At 39.2% G+C, this 21,786-nt stretch overlaps 1 protein-coding gene across 1 annotated transcript in view; it reads right to left on the bottom strand.

Moving 5' to 3' along the window:
- Nucleotides 1–3,405: 3,405 nt before the first annotated feature.
- The window catches only part of sh3d19.S (SH3 domain containing 19 S homeolog), a 44,577-nt gene continuing 26,196 nt past the window's right edge, over nucleotides 3,406–21,786 (bottom strand). The window contains exons 8-21 of the mRNA XM_018243270.2: nucleotides 21,220–21,327; nucleotides 19,890–19,990; nucleotides 19,276–19,334; nucleotides 17,228–17,477; nucleotides 16,636–16,704; nucleotides 15,564–15,704; nucleotides 14,283–14,343; nucleotides 12,204–12,334; nucleotides 10,792–10,847; nucleotides 9,419–9,627; nucleotides 7,232–7,263; nucleotides 6,235–6,421; nucleotides 4,855–4,949; nucleotides 3,406–3,846 (exon numbers count right to left, since the gene is read on the bottom strand). Coding sequence (XP_018098759.1) covers nucleotides 3,739–3,846; nucleotides 4,855–4,949; nucleotides 6,235–6,421; nucleotides 7,232–7,263; nucleotides 9,419–9,627; nucleotides 10,792–10,847; nucleotides 12,204–12,334; nucleotides 14,283–14,343; nucleotides 15,564–15,704; nucleotides 16,636–16,704; nucleotides 17,228–17,477; nucleotides 19,276–19,334; nucleotides 19,890–19,990; nucleotides 21,220–21,327 — 1,607 coding nt within the window. The 3' untranslated portion in view covers nucleotides 3,406–3,738. The remainder of the gene's footprint in view (nucleotides 3,847–4,854; nucleotides 4,950–6,234; nucleotides 6,422–7,231; nucleotides 7,264–9,418; nucleotides 9,628–10,791; nucleotides 10,848–12,203; nucleotides 12,335–14,282; nucleotides 14,344–15,563; nucleotides 15,705–16,635; nucleotides 16,705–17,227; nucleotides 17,478–19,275; nucleotides 19,335–19,889; nucleotides 19,991–21,219; nucleotides 21,328–21,786) is intronic.

The following is a 21,786-nucleotide window of genomic DNA, read 5'->3' as shown; positions in this document are numbered from 1 at the left end:
GGTAGACACGAAACGCGTCAGGCCTTGGTTCTTAATTTATGGAAAATAAAATGTAAGCTCTTTTAACCTTTTATCATCTGACTCCGGCTTTACTATGTTGTGGGTCCAGGCCTGTGCCAGCCTCTTTTGAAGTTCTCTGGTATTTGCTCCCCTTGCTGAAGGTCTGAGTGTGTGCACCCGGGCCCACCATGTATAGCGGTAAGCTCACTCAGTGTATTTAAACACAGCATATACTGGTTATATATTTGTTAAAGATGAACAAATATCTAGGCTTGACTGCCCAACATCAGCACCCAACTTCATTAATGTTCTTATGGCTGGATGGAATGAAATGCCACCAATAATCTTTCATTTTTAATCTAGTGGAAAACGATTGCAGCAAAGGGCTGTCTGGGTGTTTGGGAGTGAGATGTTGCACAGTCAGGTGTCTGGATACATTTGCCCAATATGCTGTATACAGAGAGAAAGCTCAGTGCGGGGCACAAACAAAACTATGAGAAATGTAACGACACACTAGAAACAAAAGAAATAAAACATCCATACAAATGATCCGTTGTACAAAACAATTTAGAAAGTAATTTACATATTAGGTCAGACTTAAGCTACCAGACATATTTGTACAATCATATTAAATACTGGATACGTGAGCGCTAGTCACAAATTAGCACTGCAAGGAAGGGCCTTTTTTCCTCTGGCTTCTTTAAAGGGGAAACAAACCCCTATGCTATTAAATCATTACCCCCTTCCCTACATAGCTCCCCCTCTCTGTTCCCCCCCAGCCTAGGTGTTACCTCCTGTAATTGCCCCTAACTCTTTATTTAACTCTCCTTCCAGAGTCAGCGCAGTGGAGCTCACAGGCACCATCTTCTGGCTCTTCGTTCTTCTTCCTTCCCTTCAGCAATTTCCGTCACTTACGGCGCATGCGCAGTTGGCACGAACCGGAAAAGACTGCTGCAACTGCACATGCACAGATACGCCAATCAGTTCCGGCAGAAGACTGAAGATGGCGCCCGTGAGCTCCGCTGGGCTGACTCTCCAAGGAGAGTTAAATAAAGAATTAGAGGCAATTACAGGAGGTAATACCTAGGCTGGGGGGGAGCAGGAAGGGGGGCTATGTAAGCAGGCCTGGACTGAGAATTACAATAGGCCCTGCATTTCAGGTACACAGAGGCCCACTCAGCCAACACAGAGGCCCAAACAGCCCCAACCAGCCCACTAAATACTGACTTTCTATGTCAACCTTTAGCAGCCCCTCTGGCATTTGCCAGAACCCACAGATTGCCAGTCCAGGCCTGTATGTAAGGTAAGAGGGTAGCGATTTTTAATAGCAGGGGGTTTTGTTCTCCTTTAAGTACATGCCCACACATGCAAACAATTTGTTAAAAGGTTCATTTAATATGCATTGATTCATCAATGTGCAATTTGTCTAAATGAAGCATTCAAACAAAATGGTAAACTAATACTCTTTTACCCAATGTTTAGCAGGTAATGATATACTGTATGGAGAAAGAGAGAGAGAGAGAGAGAGAGAGAGACAGAGAGAGAGAGAGAGAGTGTGTTAGTAGAGCAATGGACATTCTTTAAAGTGCATCTTTTTCATTTTTCCTCCATCATAGAAAATGTTCTAGTAGAAGCGAGACATCGCTCATGACTGTACATACTGCATATTAAGCTTCCAGCCAGTGGAGAGCCATAGCAGAAAAGGAAAAGTTGGGGGGAAAAAAGCTGATTTTCTTTTTCACATCCATTTCATCTTTAGATTCTGATCCTACAGGAACAACTGTAAAGCGTGTGTATTGCAGCAAAGTTGCCTTCTCTGCTCTCTTACAAAATAGTCTATTTACATAATAACTTGCATTGGGCACACCTTATACTCTGTACAATACACAGTGCGTGATTGGATGGAATGATTATTATACGCTGCATACAGTTTGTTGATTACATGATTGCCACTATGTACACTGGAATCACTTGGGAGGCTTCTGTCGGCCCCCTTATAAAGTACATTTAACATTCAAACAGCATTGGCTGAGCCATTGTCCCTGTTTTGCACAAAAGTAGTAAATTGGAGAACTTATCTGATCTTAATGGCAGCACCTTCAAAAGTACAGCTCAAAAGACATCAATGCAAAAAGAATTATACATACAATGGCAAATTAAAACAAGGATGTTCATAGGGTAACCGCTTTAAGATATTATCCAATAGAGATAAATGAGGTATCGTAAGGAAGAAAGGATATTTGAATTACTCAGGCTTGTTTTTTTGTGGATGCTCTTAGTGCTACATACAGTAAGAGGCACGTTTACTAAAGGTCAAATTTCAAATTCATGTGAGATTTTTTTTAAACTCTATTTAAATATACCGGAAATTCAACTGGGGGGTTATTTATTAATAAAATGGAATCTCTAAAACTCTAAATTTCAACCGAATTAGACTGAACTTGATTCGAGTTTATTCTCCGAAAAAAACTTGAATGTCAGGAAGGCTACTAACATGTCCAAATTGGTCCCTGGACCCCTCCCATTGACTTATACGTGAACTCGGCAGGTTTTAGGTGGCGAATAGTCGAATTCTAATTTTTAAAGGGCCAAAGTTTGATAAATCTTGGAATTAAAACTCACAGTTCACAATTTGAATTTAAGAGTTTTGACCATTAAAAAAAATGGAAAGTGTAACGCAAACCACTTTGGTGCATCGGAGGAAGAAAAGGAGCAAAGTTTGGCCAGTTCTAGAAATTGATCAGCAGTTCAGAAACAAACAGCTGGGCTATGGTTGCAAGATTTGAAGTTAAGAGAGAAACCAATTCTCTTTATGTAGGTTCCCCTGTTAACCCCTCTGACTTGGATGGATTTTGTTTCAAGTCTTGGTCACTATTACCCTGGCCTGAGAGCAGAGACACCTGTTTGGCTGTGCTGTAAAGAGGTAACTCCCATGTACAAGTCTATAAAAAGCCTGTGATGTCTTTATTCAGGGTTCGGATTCTTTGTGGGTTCATAATCCACTAAGCTTGTGCCAAATAAACTTTGTCTTTCATCTCAAGTGATCTCTAGTAACTTAACTTCCACAACAAACTAAAGCCCTCATTAATATATCAATCAATACAACTCCCTGTGAGCAACAGATTCCTAATCATACCCCTCTACCCACCAGTATCTCTCAATCCCTGCAAGTGGAAACGGTTACAATCTCCCCTATATTATTTGTTCCCATGGGACCCAGTAACTTCAATGGCCCAAGTGTGTTGAAAACTCCTGTAGCCAAGTCCCTGAAAGCAAACATCTGATTGGTTGCTATGACATAGGCAAACTTGTTTACATTCCCCTGAAAGGTAGAAATTAGCATCTCTATTAGAAGTACTTAAAAAGCTTCATTACAGTCCTGTCCAAAAAAAAAAAAAATACCAGTTACAGCGGGACTAAGATTTATTGGTTCTGTCATTAAGATCAGAATAAGTCCAAGCTATTTGGTGAAGTGAAGTGTTGTCTGAGCCCTTTGCAATGCTACATTTTACCCATCGCTGTATATTAAACATGATTTTGCTGGACTGAAAGTACGAATACAGGACAGTAACATAACAGGTAACAAATGTTTTTTGTTCTGTAAGATTAAAAAAAAAAGTAGTGCAAAAATATTACACATATTACACATTAAAATATAAAAAAGTTCAGTTGGCACCAAAGGTGATAGTTTGAGAGGAGAGGATGCACACAGGTGGGCACAGAGGCTTAGCTGTGAGACTAACATTGCTGAACAAAGTTCTTTGGAAATATTCCGGATTTTCCATTTAGTTCGCCGCACATCCATTCACGATCTATGGATTCCAGAGCCGAAATAAGGTCTCCAGCCTAAAAAGAGGTCAACGGAGAAAGGGAAGTTAAATGAAATTAGGAGCAATTTGTCATAATCTGTATAAAGATGTATAATCTGCAAGTATTCCTTATTTTAGGCCTGTGGCTTCTAGCGGAGGACTGTAGTGGTCAAAATGCCTGAAACACCACTTTCCATAGCAACGCATGGCAATTTTGTTTAGGTATGGTAGATATAAGGCAGCACTGTACTCCCTGTGCTTTGCTATAAGAAGTGGAGGATTTAAAGGAATTGTCAAGTATAAAAACTAGGTAAATAGATAGGCTATGCAAAATGAACATTTTTTCTAATATAGTTAATTAGCCAAAAATGTAATCTATCTGGAGTGACTGGATGTGTAACATAATAGCCAGAACACTACTACACTACTGCTTTTCAGCTCTCTTGGTTTCCACTGATTGGGGCCACATGGGTCATAACTTGCTTTTGAATCTGAGCTGAATGCTGAGGATCAATTGCAAACTCACTGAACATTTATGTCCCATGTGGCCCCCCCTTCAAGTCGCTGACTAATTCAGAGTTAGAGAGCTGAAAAGCAGGAAGTAGTGTTGTGGATTTTATGTTACACATCCAATCACTCCAGCCTTTATAGATGACATTTTTGGCTAACTAAATATATTAGAAACATTTTTTATTTTGCACAGCCTATTTATTTATCCAGTTTTTATTGTTACTGGGAACTGTTCCTTTAATTGCATTTTAACTGCAGCTAACCCTATCCGACTTTAAGATTAAAGTCAATGGGAGACAATAAACCTTGGCAAATTATTTTATTGATCACATTCTGTGACATTGCTCTCATATTAATTTTCAATAATTTAACAGAATCAGTTAAAGTAAAACTAAGTCAATTTAGGTAACAAGGTATAAAGCCATAATAATTAACCCAAGAACTCCTGGCACCGGCAAAATACAACTCTGAACAGCCCAACCAGCTTTGAGTGTTGTAGGATCATCCTTGCAGCTCACGAATCCTTCCTGGTTACCTTAAATGAGAGTTCATCATCGCTCTCCCCACAGAAGTCATAAAGTGCCCGAGCCTTTCCTGCATTTCCTTCCTGAGTTTGCCAAGGCTTCATTCCTACAGGAAAACAGTATAAAGATAAGATAAGCTTTCCCAAAGTACACTTTATATCTTTGTCTACTACAATTTATTATGGACAATGTCGTAGTACAGCTGGTCAACTCTGCAAGGTTTGCCCAGTGCAAAAATAATCACTCTCTTGTGTATGGCACCACAGTTTAATGTACAGGTATGGGACCTGTTATCCAGAATACTTGGGACCTGGGGCTTTCCGGATAACAGATCTTTCCGTATACTTTGGATCTTCATACCTTAAGTCTACTATAAAATTATTTAAACATAAAATAAACCAAATTGGTTGGTTTTGGCTTCAATGAGGATTAATTATATCTTAGTTTGGATCAAGTACAAGGAACTGTTTTATTATTACAGAGAATAGGAAATATTTTTCGAAAATTTGGATTATTTGGATAAAATGGAATCTATAGGAGTTGGCCTTTCCATAATTCGTAACTTTCTGGATAATGGGTTTCCGGACAATGACTTCCATACCTGTACTTAGTTCTCATACATAAGTTGTTCGAACAATCAGCCCACTGTACCAAATAATCACAAAGACAGAATTTAGAATAATTACATTATTTTATAATGAATGAAAACAATTAACTTATGCTCATACTGGCTAATGGGACATCTACTGGGAGCCATAAAATACACAAAAAAACAAAAAAGGTAAGAGCCATGCTCCCTTCTGTATTCAGAATTGCAAATCTGCCCCTTCTGCAACATTCTCTACAATGGATTGTACACTATTAGTATGACGATACAGCTACAATTGCATATCTCTAAAATCATCAATCACTGTAAAAATCCTTTTTAACCTGTACCCCCACCCCACGTAGACCCTCTCCCTCCTCCCCCCAGCCTAACTGCCCCCAGGGAAATGCCCCATACCTTTTACTTACCCCTCGGCGCAGATCCAGGCATCGGAGTTCCACGTAGCCATCTTCTGGGTCTTCGGTAAGCTGAGACGGAGACCGGTGAAGCACCGGAAGAAGACACAAAGACCCCGGAAAATGGCTGTGGTGAATTCTGATGCTTGAATCTACGCCGAGGGGTAAGTAAAAAGTTAGGGGCATTTACCAGGGGGTAGTTAGGCTGGAGGGAGGAGGGTCTACGTGGGGTGTGGGGTTACGGTTTTTTTTGCAACAAGGGTTGAATTCTCCTTTAAGAAGGTGTATTCTGTTAGCAGTCAAATGAAGAAAATACAAAGCCTTCTTGTGATGCGAATTAATATTCTGCACCACACCTTCTTACTTTCATTAATACAAGCAGTGTTTACCTGAAGAGACTTGTACAAAAGCAGACGGCAGGACCCCTTCTCTGCCATTCAGGCGCCCTTTGTACCATTCAGCATCCAGCCTTTCTATTAGTTGGATCTTATCTCCTTTCTTAAATGGCAGATCTTCCTCAGCCTCTCCATTAAAGTCATACAGGGCTTCAGCCCACTTCCCAGCTACATGCGGCTGCTGCAGAAGTAAAGGTAATAAGTGATCTGAGGAACCCTTTACTGCAATGATCCCCAACCAGTGGCTCAGGAGCAACATGTTTCTCACAACCCCTTAGATGTTGCTCTCAGTGGCCTCAAAGCAGTTGCTTATTTTTGAATTCTTGGCTTGGAAGCAAGTTTGCATAAAAAAACAAGTGTATTTCCAAAAGAGCCTCCTGTAGGCAGCCAATTCACATAGGAGCTACCAAATAGCCAATCACAGCACTTATTTGGCACCCCAGGAACATTTTTCATGCTTGTTTTGCTCCCCAACTCTATTTACATTTGAATGGGGCTCACGGGTAAAAAAAGGTTGGGGACCCCTGCTTTACAGTAAGCACACAGATCATTCACCAGTGTATCCTAAGGCAAATGTCAGATCAGGAAATTAGATTAGTGATACATCTCCTCTTCTGAAGATAACTAATCTTTTCCAAATGCTTTCCCACTGGCAAAAATGTAAATATCCAGTGGAAAGACAGGCATTGCTTCTGCTTTCCTAAGATGACTTGCGAGGAAACCTTGGCCAACTTTGGAAAGCGTAAGAAGCTCATATCTGGCAAATTACAGAATTGCTGGTTTGGAAGAGATTAGCCGCCAGCAGAAAAGGACATGCGACTAAACTTACAAAAGTAGATTTAATGGATTCTGAAAACAAAAGTGTGGCATAGGTTCTTTTTAGTCAGGTTGGTCAAACAATTTGTAGTTAAATGCATTTATATTACAGAATGTTTTTACATCTCTGTCCTCATGGTGAGAAAAGGAACACACAGAGAAAAGAACATTTTACCTGTCCCAACTTCTTCTGTGACTGCACAGCATCTATGGGAGGAAAATAAAAGCACATGATGATGCAGTTTCTTTCTTTCATGAACTTCTAAATGGTTCCAATTTCTCAGTTCTCTAAGGTTGTATTCATATGCAAATTAAAGGCCCAATAAACTGTCTTATTATTTAAGTAATGGGCACATTTTTAAGAGTACTGTGTATATTTACATATCTACCTGTCTAGTCACAAAATTGTCTGTATCTCCTATCTTAACCCTTCATTACTTTTATGGTCTGCTTATACGAAAGCCTTTAAGATCAGTCACTGTTGTGTCAGCATTTTACTGAAGAATAAAGGCATTTTCTTATGTGGAACTAAAAGTGAAACAGTAAAGGGAGATCAAGCAAAATGAATGAAGAGAAACGAAATAAAAAATGCAGAGAAGTGAACTTGTGAACTATTAGGGCTAGTCCACACGGGGAGATAGCCACGCGTTTGCGGTCGCGGCGACCGGCGCAGGCGACAGTTTTGTATGGGCGCCTATGTAAAAACGCCTGTGCTAACCACACGAGGCGATGCGCTTTTCAACAGTCGCCTGAAAATGCCTCGCCAGGCTTTTTCAGGCGACTGTTGAAAAGCGCATCGCCTCGTGTGGTTAGCACAGGCGTTTTTACATAGGCGCCCATACAAAACTGTCGCCTGCGCCGGTCGCGGCGACTGGCGCGGCGCTTTGTCGCCGCGACCGCAAACGCGTGGCTATCTCCCCGTGTGGAATAGCCCTTAGGCATGTTAGTTACATGTCCTTACTCAAAGTGGGCAACTCTACAATGCTACTGTTATCTGAACCTGAGAAATATGCTCAGTCACTTGTAAATTTCTATATTTATAAACAAACATACATAATAGTGATTCCAGACCTCAGTTAGACAAAGCAAATACACACAGCCTATCCTCTACTCTCCACAAAACTGTGTCTAAAGGTCCCCATAGACGCAATCAGTCAGACCAATCCTTTCGAAATTATTGTGCGGTATTGTGCGGTTAGTGGGATTTCAACGATCGTACATCTTACGATTTTTCGGCTGTCAGAAAATTGATCGGCCAGGTTAAAAAATCTTTATCGGTCCCATTGCAATCTATCTATGCTTGCAGGGACAAGCAGGCAGCCACCCTTTGTTTTCCTGGCAATATCGGCTGAAATAGTCTTTTTAGTTGATGAAACAATCGTACGATCGTATGAATTGTCCGAGATAATCGTGGTCTCACAACGACGATCGGATCTTTTAAAAATCTTTATATCTATGTCCAGCTTAAGACAGCACTTCAGGAGACGGGTCATTACCAAAATTTTGGGAGGTTTTTATAATCCTGACTTTCAAGCTCCTTTAAGGCCTTCAATCAAGCTTATTGAGGAAATAATACACAAGCACTAAAATCCCAGATAACCCAGGGGTATGTAAAAAAATAAAAAATAAAAGGCCACAATTTGGACAGAGACTGTACATAAAAAGTAGCCAGTTACATTGCAAACTGCCATAAATAAACATTTTATAACACTAGGTGTCTCCCTTGACAGGTTGAGGCATTTTTTGGCTGCCCTTTTTGTGGCCATACACTATAAGATCCGCTCGTTTCCCCGATATGCCGCTAATGGCAGGGCTATATCGGAGGTAATCTGAACATTCAGCCTTGTGGCTGAACGATCGGATTACTACGAGTGCAATGGGCTTCGACGGGTTGGGAGAAAAATCAAACCTTCCCGATCGATATCGTGTCCAGATATTGATCAGAAAGACCCGTCGGAAGCCTCCATACACGGGCAGATTAGCTGTCAAATTGGTCTAAATGACCGATATCGGCAGCATTATCTGCCCATGTATGGCCACCTTTAGAAAGGATGGCAAGACATATTTTGTTGTTTCTTAGTAGCACAGAACTGGTATTATCCAGCAGTCGTATGCTTTGCTAAACAGTAGGATAATGTGCTCTTAAAATATGCCTGCCATATGTAAAGACCCTGTAAGTTACAGTGAGATATATATTGGGTACTGTGGAGTTAACAGGTACTATTCTCCATAAAAACCGCATACTGCTGTATTGCACTCAATATTTAGCAGAACGGCTGCTCATAATCCTGCTAAACAACATCCATTTTGATGTAAGTAAATTAAATTATGGCAATGCAGGCACCCCATTATATATACTAACCTGCCATGTTTTTACTCAGACCACTCGATGGCAAATCTTCTATTATTTCAACAAAATTGATTGGGAAACATCCAGTTTGCCCTTTAAGTTCTCCCTTGGCCCACTCAACATTTATATACTCCTTAAGTGTAATCATGTCACCCTCTGAGAAGCTGAGTTCGTCCCTGTGATCTCCTATGAATTCAAAACGTGCAATACATCTTGGACCCCTAGAAAGCAAAAAAAAAATTGTTTAAATGCAGAATGATTGTACCAAGGGCGATTTGCATCGCTTGCATCTGTCATTATCCAATCTCACTGTCCCCCACATATAGAAAATCGCTGCCCCAAAGAGCCTATAAAGTTTTAGGGTTCAAGTATAACATTGTGCACACTTAAAAGAGTAGGCTGCTCTAGGAACACCTGACTTCAAGATAATAGGCAGGAAACTATAAAACACACGCTAGGAGAAAAGATGGAAGCTTAGTTTTCTGACTGAATACTAGGATGAGGTGCTGTAGAATGGGACTGCAGTAGGGAAAAATGTAAAGATCTGACAATAGTGAGGCACGGAAGAGTAAAGGTGGCCATACACGGGCCAATAAAAGCTGCAGACAGACCGTGTCGGCAGCTTATTGGCCCGTGTATGGGGCCCCCCGACGGGCTTCACCAATCGAGATCTGGCCGAAAGTCGGCCAGATCTCGATCGGATGGGACAAAAAATCCCGTTGGATCGCGGCCGCATCTATTCGTTGATGCGGTCCTGCGATCCGACCACCCGTAGGCATCGTTATGATCTGATCGTTGGGCCCTAGGGCCCACGATCGGATCAGCCCGATATTGCTCACCTCAAGGTGGGCATATCGGAGGGAGATCCGCTCGTTTGGCGACATTGCCAAACGAGCAGATCTCTCAGTGTATGGGCACCTTAAGGGCAAACAAGAGTGATTTGCTTGCTGTTATAGAACACAAGAGTTTAGTGAATTATGTGAGAAGGAAACTGGAGGTTTCAATCACACCAACAGCAGTGGGCGTAGGGCCAAGTTTAGTTGGATTCATATTAGCAGAGATATTGTGAAACATGTCAAAAACATCATAAGTAAAATATTTATTGACAGCAAGTCTCATTGTGAACAAGAAAGTAAAATAGCATGAATAACAGAATGTGCCGGGTACTAAAACCATGTTCTTTTAAATAGCTTATTTTTTTTTATTTATTCTATAACATGAATCCTACAGCCCTGCATGACTGCCCCCACTGCTGCAAAAGGCTGTAAAATGTACTAAATAGGTTATAAAATAATGCAGTTGAGATTTCAAAGCTTCATGTTCTCTTACATCAAAGCCCACAAGTTTATTTGTACCCATGCACCTAAATATTCATCCATACTCACTTTATACTACACTGGAATGATGGCTTCTTCTGTAGGCCTTTACTAGGAACATCAACCTGAATCAGCGAATGAAAACACAGTATTAGTAAGACGGCAATATATAGCAGATCTGATTAATAGAATGACTGCGAAACTGGAGCACTCTAATTCATGATGTAAGACACAGTATTACATAGAGATGCACAGAATCAAGGAATTGGTTTGGGATTCATCACTCAGCAGGATTTGGCTGAATCTAAGTGCCTGGTCAAACTGATTCGAAATCCTTAATCAGGTGACTTTTGTCACAGCATGGTTTTTTAAAGCCTTCCTTAGCATAAATTGCATATGCAAATTAAGGGTTCGATTCAAAGATTTGACTGAATCCAAAATAGTCCATTTGGTGCCCTAGTATTACCCACGGCTAACCTTGATGAAAAGAAGATTGCAGAGAGGAATTAGCCGTGCACAGCATTAGTTCACAAAACATCAAGTTATTAGGAAACATGATTCTGGCTAGTTTAATTACTACTATACTATAAAGAAACAATAGATATATATATTATATAAAAAAAAAACAATATCCTTGTACAATAATGTCTGCAGCTCAACAGACAGAACTGATATCATAAAGACAAATCAAGAGTGACTTGTGTCACTAGGATTAATATTGGCCACCTATAGTTGAGCAATGTCTTCCCTGTATATGTTACACATTAACCCTCTTGTATGGGGCCTTCTGAGTGTCTACCTATGCTTAAATATGATAATGTGGTATAAAGAGCATTTAGCCTCATTTTAAGAAAAGTATGGACAGGCCTATATGGTGGATATCAGGTAATTTACACCAGTGGGTGATAGAGGAGACTACCTTAAAAACCTAGCCTTGTCTCACAACTCAGGATTATTCACTGATGATTAGGAGCTGTACAAGCTTCCCATGTTTAAAGGGGTAGTACAACGTATAGTTAGCTCTTAGTATATTACAGGTATGAAATCCATTCTGCTGAAACCCATTATCCAAAAATCTACAAATGATGGGAAAGCCATCTCGCATAGACTCCCTTTAAATCAAATAATTCACATTTTTAAAAATGATTTTTTTGTTCTCTATACTAATAAAACAGTACCTTGTACTTAATCCTAACTAAAGCTGGTCATAGATGCAAAGATAAAGTCGCAGTTTCCTACAATTTTTGAATCCTCCCCACATTCATAGTACCAAGGTGATCGTCATTTAATTTCACTAAAAATAAGATTCAAAGAGGACAGACAGATATTTTTGGGAAAAATTTGGTGTAAATGCTGTGTAGATGCCAGGAAAGCACCTGTTAAAATGCATTATAAATTGGTGGGACCACAAAAAACAGTGTAACAGGAAATCATACAGTCAAAGTAGCTAATATTGAGGTTTCACTGTACAACATACTTACAATAACCCTGATGTGATTGGTAGGGAATAACCCAGTGCTGCCTTTGCACTTCCCTCTGTACCATTCGTTGTCTATTTTCTCCAGCAGATAAACGGTCTCTCCTGAGTTCAAGCTTAGATCAGTCGCTTGGTCTGGAAAACAGCACCATCATCAGTTACACTCACAATATATTATGTGGCAATTCCAAATATAAACACTAGGGGGAAACATGATACCCCTTTGGGTTTCTAATGATAGCTGGAGAGGCAGAGTGGATTAAGAAGCGGCAAAAACAATTACTTACAAGTAGATGTGCCTATCCCTGTGATCAGCATTAGCAAAACTCCCATAAGCGTTGGCCTAATGTTTTTAACCCCAAGCAAACATAAATGACATTTCTTTTTATATTAACTCAGACATCGGCTTATGGGATATAGAGTGTTTCCTGGTGTTTTTTTTTCTTGTGATATTCCCAGGGAATGAGCTACTGCGGCCAACTAATATTAGCTTTGTGCCCAAAAATAAATTATATGGTACCACTTTATATTTCCCTTTTTATGGAAGTTTTTTCTTTATAGAGGCCTGGTTTCCTTTGTGCACAGAATGTTCCTTCTCTTAAAATTTGCTAAAGATTTCCTACCAAATAATGTTATTGCTGGCTAAGTACTATATCACAGAATGCAGAGAAAAGCTTTATGGCGGTTACCCTTGACTATAACTGCAAATATGTAAAGATAAAATGAATGATCTGCACAACCGATTTGCTGTCATAATTTGTGCCAGTTTAAAGGAAGCTATATCTATATATAATACACAAAAGCCATGAATATCTTGTAAATTATATCCTTATAAACGATGAGTTCTGATGTCATCAGTTATAAACGGTGAGTTTTGATGTCATTTCTGTCACATGACTCACTGAAACGTGTGTATTATAATAAATAAAGTACCCCCTGTTGCAAAATATGAGGATATTAGAAGTTACCTTGGAGTTCCATTACCTGTATAAAAACACTCGGCCTTCGGCCTCGTGGTTTTTATATGGTCATGAAACTCCTTGGTAACTTATAATATCCTTATATTTTACAAGAGGGGGTACTTTATTCACTATATAAATTAGAAACATGCACAGTATCTTACTTAAAACATTTATTTGTGCATTTCATGGAACACGTGGTAGTGGACCTGTGCACAGTTTTTGCTACTAAGAAAGCACATACCCCACAACTAATTTGAAGCTATATCTATAGCCTATAACAGGCAAGTATTTACTATTTCATTAGTAATTTGATGAAATGCAGTGTGTAGTTTATATTAAAGGGCATGTAAAGGCAAAAAATATAATCACATTTTTACTTTCTTTAATGAAAAATAAACCTTTATCCAATATACTGTAATTAAAAAATGTGTACCGTTTTTATAAGAAACCTGACTGTATTCAGTGAAATTCTCCCTTCATTCACTGCTGTGGATAGGAATTGTCAGATGGTCCCTAACTTCTGAGCAGGGAACAATCATACTTATGAACAGCAGGGGGAGCCCCCGCCTTACTTCCCAGCCATGCAGAACTCAAGCAGCTTTGTTTATGAAGATCCCAAAGCAGCCCAGACCACACTGAGCATGTGCACAGTCTTAGTCTTGCAAAGATGTTTAACAAAGTTACAAGATGGTGACCCCCCTGTAGCCAACTTTGAAAGCATAAATTATTTGTTTGATTAGGCTTTTGGTGCAGTAAGTTCATGTTTATATTTAGAATACAAAATACAGCATTTCTAGCTTTATTCTATTTTACACTTTACATGCCCTTTAACTGAAAAAAGGTTTGGCAAATACTGAAGCTCAGCCCAAATGAATCTAAAAGCTTCGTGTCCTTTAAAAAACAAACACTGAATAGTGATATAGGTTTTACAAATGATTAATTTTTGGGGGGTGGGGGATTTTTCTCAAGTCTGAATAAACAATTGATGGTTTCGATTTGGTTTGGTATCTGGCTGTGATTTTTTTAGTGGAAGATTTGAATCCAAAAATGATATAAGTGGTTTAAAATAAAATACAGTTGGTTAACGGGCACTATATGCATTATATTTTTTAAATACCCACCTCCTCTGAAATCATGCAGTACTAAGGCATGAGGAACATGACTGTCATCAGCGCTGCTTACCTGGATAAAATAACCAAAATGAAAGTAAATAATAGAAGAAAAATCAAATTAAAAAAAATCAATAAAAAAAAATACTTACTGCATCACCGGGCTATTAAAAATCATGCAATCTCAAGTGTAATAGCTGCAAACACTATTCCTAATATTTTCCAAGGACCTTTACTGAAGATTTTACTTTTATTTATGGTGTCAGCAAACATAATTAAGTAACTAACCATAAATAAACCTAGTCAGGTCAGTGTTGTGAAGTGATGATAACAGTGTACTGCACTTTTTATTTCCGCTACTGGGAAGTGATCCAAATGCTTGCACTTCATTGCTTGCACTTTATTTCTTGCAATAAAGCAATCAGATGTTACAAACAGGTTAATTGTTTGGTCTTGATGCTTTAGATGCAAGTCTGCAGCACGTATTGATGCAACTCACAATGGGAACCTTGGAATCATGGCAATAGCATTAACCTGCAAAAAAAAGTGCACTTGCACACAATTTGGAACAGGAGGGGGGAATAGACTCACCACGACTGAGTGCAACTCTAGGGAAGTGCAAGGAGTGTCTGTAGATTCATGTTCCTTCAATAAATGGCATAAATACACACAACTGCATTCTTGTGTAACTCTGGCTGTCATGGTAAATGAGCCTTAATACTGTTTTGTCTAAGCTCGCTATAGACAGGCCAATCAGTAGGTTTACCAGATCACTTGAAAATTCAGGAATACGTCAAAAATATTCAGCTAGAAGAGTTGCACTTGGACATGCCCTTGAATATTCAAATTATTTGGTAACCCTACCCTCCATACCCAGCTAATTGAAAAAAAGATAGATATATAGATAGAGGCAGTTTACAAATCCTGGCATACTCCAGCTGTATAATTGAGCTGGATGTGCTTGATTTGGCTCAGCAAGCTCGATTGGGAAAAGATCCATCTGTTTGATGACCAAATAGCAATCAAGGCAGTTCACATATAGTAACTCATCCTCAAAGGTAGCATGGCGGCACACAAAGCAGCCCATGGTAAACAGTTGGGATTGTTTCTAGTGTACCAATGTACATGTAAGGGGGATCATATCTTCTCTTTGAATAAACAGTATAACAGGAGAGCAAATGAAAACATGGTTGGCATAAGCATAAGACAAAAACTGAAACAAACTTGTTAAGTCATTGGCTGCCTTTACTTTTACTACAGAAAAGTTTAACCAACAGAGTTATAGTATCTTACATTGTTTCTGGTTTCCACATTGCCATTGAGAGGAGTAATTATTGTCATATTAGACGTTTTGACTTCTCCAGTAGCCGAACCCTTTTGACACTGAATGTAATTATTGTCAGTCTGTTCTAGTAGTACAAGCACCTCTCCACGCTGCATTTTAGGAAGGAAAATAGTTGGTGAGTAGGTAATACAGTCATTAAAGTGTTACAATTAAAAACAAAATTTTATCATAAATGACTAATCACTTTTCCACTAGTTGCCACTAATACACTTGCCTATCATGATAACCATTCTCCCATATAAATCCCATACTGTGTTCTACCAGAAGGAATTCTGGGAAGGAAGCCCAGGAGTGCACCTAAAATTTAAATTTACATGAAATAATCTAGAGACATAACCTCACCCAGTGGATTTTAGCACAGTCAGGGCAGCACACATATCAGGTTCCCAACTGAAGACCAGTTTCACCCTTTTTGGAGCTCTTCAATGCACTGTACCCAGTAAGTTAATTTCTCCTACCGCACACCTGTAGTTCACCAATCCTGCAACTGGTGGTGCGTTTCTTCCGTTGACCCGGCCGGGTCCCTTAGCAACGAATATGTATAGAAAACGGATCCGCACACACTGGTTAATGCAGTCGGGGAGTATCCCCTTTTATTCAGCCACCAAACATTCAACGTTTCGGGGGAATGTTTGGTGGCTGAATAAAAGGGGATACTCCCCGACTGCATTAACCAGTGTGTGTGCGGATCTGTTTTCTATACACATTCTGTACCCAGTAAGGGCACAATCAGTCTGCATTGGGAATAAGCAGCATACTGCCCTGGCTGTGTTTAAAAAAACAAAACATGTATTCTGTGCAAACGGTGAGCTTATGAGCAATTTTGGGCATTCTTCCCAAAATTCCTATGCTTTGCATTTGAATGAGGAAGTGGTAGAAGACACTTAAAGCATTGTGGTGCTTAAACCCCTAAAAACACCCCCATCAAATACAATTTTACACATAGGAATAGTTGCTCCTATTCCTGCTGAGCCCATGGGTCACTCTTGCTAGCTGTAGACATATAGTAGAGTATATTACCTTGCATGACAGCTCTCCTGGTTTACTGGATACAACATCTTTATCAGCAATTCCATGAGGCAGGGGCAGCTAAATAAATAAAAAACAATAAATTAAACAAAATGAATTGCTTTAACATCATGTATTTAAATACTTTGGATGCCATTTAAAATAGGATGTCACAACATAACTTTGGGCACACTTTCTATACGTATAACGTAGGTGCCCGGCCAATTTATCCCAAATCTACTAGCATACAGTATATGGTGCTGTGAATGGCCTGATATGTTTAAAACGATCTCTGTACTGAACAAAAAGCATCACTTTAAGAAATGGTGCAATTCAATCAACCTGCAATTGACCCTCCAGTTATGGTTGAAACATATTACAATGCAATCGCCCACTATGAGATGTTAAATACTCTTGTAGTGTATGACTATATAATTACTATATAAAAAGCTGTTGGAGTGATTTTCTATGCAGTCCTGCCTGACTTCTACTTTAGCTAATGAAATATGGCTATGCACTAAGATGTCTCTCCTTGTTTGTGTTGATGTGTGCAGACGTTTCCTGGCACAAGCATATGGAGGTAAGCAAAGAAATAAAAACTCACTGTGTATTTGTTGTACAGGGGATGTCCAGGCTTGGGCCGGGGAGGTAGATCTGGTTGTTGCCTTTTTATGATGTGACTTTTTGACCTACTGATGCCAGACGTATTGTGTTTTGCAGTAAAGCCAACATCAGAAGCAGATCGGGGAAAGGCGTCTCGGGTGGAATTTCTGGATACTTTGGGTGGTGGAGGTCGTCCAGGAGGCCCCTTCTGTGGTTGGCTAGGAGTTTCCTTCACTTTAATACCAACAGGCCTAGACAAGAGTTCAACATAATAACTGCATAACAACTGCATTTCAAATAGTGTCTAAATGTTATCTATAGTTTATATAAACAAGCTGCTGTGACATGGGGGCAGCTGAAAAGAAAGAAAAGGCACGGGATACACAGCAGATAACAAATAAGCTCTGTAATATACAATGGGATTCTTCAGAACGTCCTGTGTGTAGATGAACCACACCTCTCACCCTTCCCACAATGTTTCCTGCCCTGGTGGTGCAGATCTGTCTAGATGGTCGGCACTCATCAGTACAATGTAGAAGATTTAAGACAATAGCACAACGCCATATATGTTGCGGGTGGGGAGCTTACCCCTTTTATTTAAAGTGACCACTTGTGCATCAACTTTTCGGGGGGGGGGGATTAACCCTCCCTTCGCCATTCTTCAGAAGGTATCTGTTATCTATTGTGTATCGTGTGCTTGAATGGCTGCCCCCATGGCTACACAGCAATTGTTTATATAAACTATGTCGTGTTTCTGAATCAAATACACCGGACACACACAGATCCATGATTATGGTTTATAAAGTTTCAGACAAGATAACTAAGACAGGCAGATTCAGGGATACATACAATAACTTGTAGTAACGTATTCTCTTTGTGGGATGGGGGCTTTCTGACAGCAAAGTAAATGCAGTGCAGTGCAACGTTAGCAATGTTAGAACACAGCCCAGAAATATAATGAAGCCCTCATACCTAGCTACAAGAACTGGACAGTACAGTGTTATATGACAATAAAGAGGCCTACAAAAATACAGATTGATAAAGTAAATATGATCATGAAAATAGTCCATAAACAAAAATTAAACAGTATATTCTCTAATACCCTTATATAGACCCATTTGTTTCCAAACTGATAGAAGTTTTAGAAGTGCAGAATGAGATCTTACTACTCACTGGAGTGCTGAATGGATCCCTACTCTATCTAACCATGGCAAACAACAAAATGCTTGCTCATTTAATAAGGTCAGCAATTGTGCTGATCTTTGCCTGATTTGGCCACCAAGATGGTGGGCCAAGTCAGGCATCTCTTATCACCTGATCCAGGACATCAGTAACATAATGATAGGTGCATAAAAGCCATTTGGAAAATTGGAAAACTGAATATATGGCACTCAATTCTGCTAAAAAGATACCTGTACTAACTCTGGTCAGATATTGGTTGGGCAGGCTGACAGATTACCCCCATATACATGAGCCTATATGCTTGGTCTTTAGGGTCAAGTTAGAAGCTATATATTTGCCCATACATTTATAACTTGATGCTAAAGAAAAGGGGAAACAACATGAAGTGTAGTGTGCAGAGCCCAAAGGCACAGAGCCAGATGCCAATTTTACATTCGCTTTCTTTGTTATTTTACTCTGTCCGGAAATATATATATATATATATAGTTATGTGTGAGTTGTCACATGGCTTTTGTAAATGCACATTATTACTGCAGCAATTACTATTGACTATTGAAACAACATAGGAGAATCCAGCAGATTAGGTGACCTTAAGAACCATGCAAAAAGGTATTGTAAAAAATTGAGCCCTGTCTGTAGAAAAGATAGCTTATGTTACATTTTTCAATAGTCTGAACCAGCAGTGATTAAAAACTTGAGTCTTGAATTTAATTTAAAATAATAAAACTAAACTAATAATAAAACTAGTATGGTTGCTGTATAATTGTTTAGTCTGATGTCTTATGTGTCAAATAATTTTGTATGCAAAAAAACCAATAACCTCATTAAACAATACAGTTGTAATGAGGTTAATGCAGTCAAACTGACCTTGTAGGCAGTGCAGGCTTGGTCCAAGCATCTTCTACAGACTCTGTGGACTCCCAATCCTTGAGCAATAAGATATAATAAAGTACAACTGTAATATAAGGAGCTGTGAGTATTTGGAAGAACAAAGAGGCTGAAAAACCAATGGAATCATTTAACATGTCTCAATATAAAAGGCAAGCTAGTTATGTGTGGCGTGGGCTTCGGCTTTATGCAGCTGATAAAGTTGCTGAGAATTATTGTTTGGATAAATTGGAGGGTGCTAGTATCCATGGAGTAGATCAGTGCTCTGCTCCATACAGTCAATTAACTATCCATCATAGCACATGTGTGAGTCTGGATTATATTTAAATAATGTCATGCAGTATAGTCTCCCATGACTTGGAGGGTTACATCTGGCCTAGAGTGAGTGAGTGAAGGTGGGTGAATGTGTGTGTTAATGGCCACATATGTATCAAGCAAACAAAACAATATCCACACTACTGACATATGAACTATGTGAGCATTTAAAAATGACACTTTATTAAAGCTGAAAAAAATCTATATTGCAGTTCAGCAAAGGTTTCAGGACAAATCAATCAATATCTAGGAAGAAATATACAACACATAAAACATACTTTTCTGCCTACAGGACGAGGCCTCACGCTTGATTTGCTGTAGAGACTTCCGACTGGCTTCTCAGCAGGGAGCGGTGGTGGAACCTGAAGTTCTTCAGAAGCTGGGAACCGAATATGCAATTAGACAAACCAGTTAGAGGATGTCAGTGTTTCTGCCATGGAGCAGAATAACAAAAAGATTTAATTTTTAAATATATTTATTTATAAAAACTCTTGAATCATATACAATATAGGAAAATTATTTTCCTGCTAAATGCACAACTTGGGCATATTAGATTGTAAGCTCTATGGGGTAGGGGCCTCCTTCTGCTTGTCTCATACTTGACCTCTGTTCATTCTGTTAATGTGTATATATATCCTACATCAACAGGATCTGCACATATTATATAAGATGTAAAACAATCCTTTGGCATTCATATTGTTTAACACCTATTTGGTTCTGGATTCAACTGAAAAATTATTTTTAGAGTTGACAAATTGTGTATTTTAATAGCAGTTGCTTCATAGCAGGCCTAACTTCTTATTCCTACTGATCCATGAGCTGTTGTAAGTTGCCAGCAAGGGAGGGAGAATCAACTAAGGCACGAATAGGGTCTCACAAAAATGCTGTACAACAGGAAGATTGGTGGCCAAGGGTTTTAATTTGAAAAGTGAACCCCAAATTCTCCAATTATGCCCTAATACAAATTGACAAGTGTAACAACTATTACGGGGGAAAGTAATAAAAGTCGGGGCAAATATTAATATGGCGTTTGCGAACCAAGAAACTGCTTAGCTACCTCTTCTGACAGTGGAAGAAAGTTTGCGAATTTTATAATTGGCACCTTTTAAAAGTGGGCAATGTGCAATTAAATTTCGCAATGCGCAATTAAAATCGCAATGCAATAACAGCTTAAGGAAGAATATTACTTTGCAAAATGAGAATTTTTATTCTTATTTGTGCTAATTGTTTTGCTCTTTGCGACTTTTATGACATTCCCCCATAAGTATTAAACATGTAAATGATTGACAGAACTGTGCTTAGTTGTGGCAAGATTTCAGGCAATATTATTTTATCTAAGGTAGGACTGTCTGCGTTATAGGCATTCAAGGTTCTGGGAGCTGTTGCCATCTTCCCTTATACTACCTCCTGATGTTGTGGCTTCCATATAAAGAAGCTTGATGTACATATAAGTATGTGGGTCAATTCTATATTTTTCACTGTAAAAGATAACAAACAAATGTACATTTAATTGCCCTACTTGCCACATAATCACTGGGTTAGGTACAGAAAAGGAGAGCATTACACAACAAGTACCATTGATGCTCTGGCTTCCATGCAAGTACTTACATTTTCCTAGCTTGCCAGAGATTCTTATCACTGTAGGTTTTCTCTGCAGAGCAGGTGGCAGTGGCTGTTCCTTTTCAGCACTGTCTGTAGAAAACACCTGGAAAGGATCTACAACAAGAAATACTCTTTGAAATCACATATTCTATATCCTATTCTCTCACTTGTCGTCAATGTTATCCCTGCAACAATTCCTCCTCCAGTAGTGCCTTTTTATAGAACAAGCACTAAATTATATGTCACAGACATATGTCACATGTGCATTACAGCAGAACAGCACATGCACTAAACGCCAAGGGAAGGAGGCAAGATGTGGTCCAGTTACTTACTAAGGCATCACCAGTCACCAGACTTAAATAAAGCCCTGAATCTACCTCTCAAGGACCAAACATGAAGTAGCTACTTTATCATTATATTTTATCATTAAAGAGGATTTTACACTATTCTAGGTGCATTCCCATAGAGCTATTGGAACATAGTAGGGGGAAAGAGCAGACTGTCTGTGAAAGCCAGCACTATACCTGAAGGCCCATAAAAACCTTAAACGTTTGTAAGTTCCTACCTAGAAAT

Source organism: Xenopus laevis, chromosome 1S (assembly GCF_017654675.1).
Source record: "Xenopus laevis strain J_2021 chromosome 1S, Xenopus_laevis_v10.1, whole genome shotgun sequence".
NCBI lineage: Eukaryota > Metazoa > Chordata > Amphibia > Anura > Pipidae > Xenopus > Xenopus laevis.
This window is presented reverse-complemented; position numbering and strand designations above follow the sequence as displayed.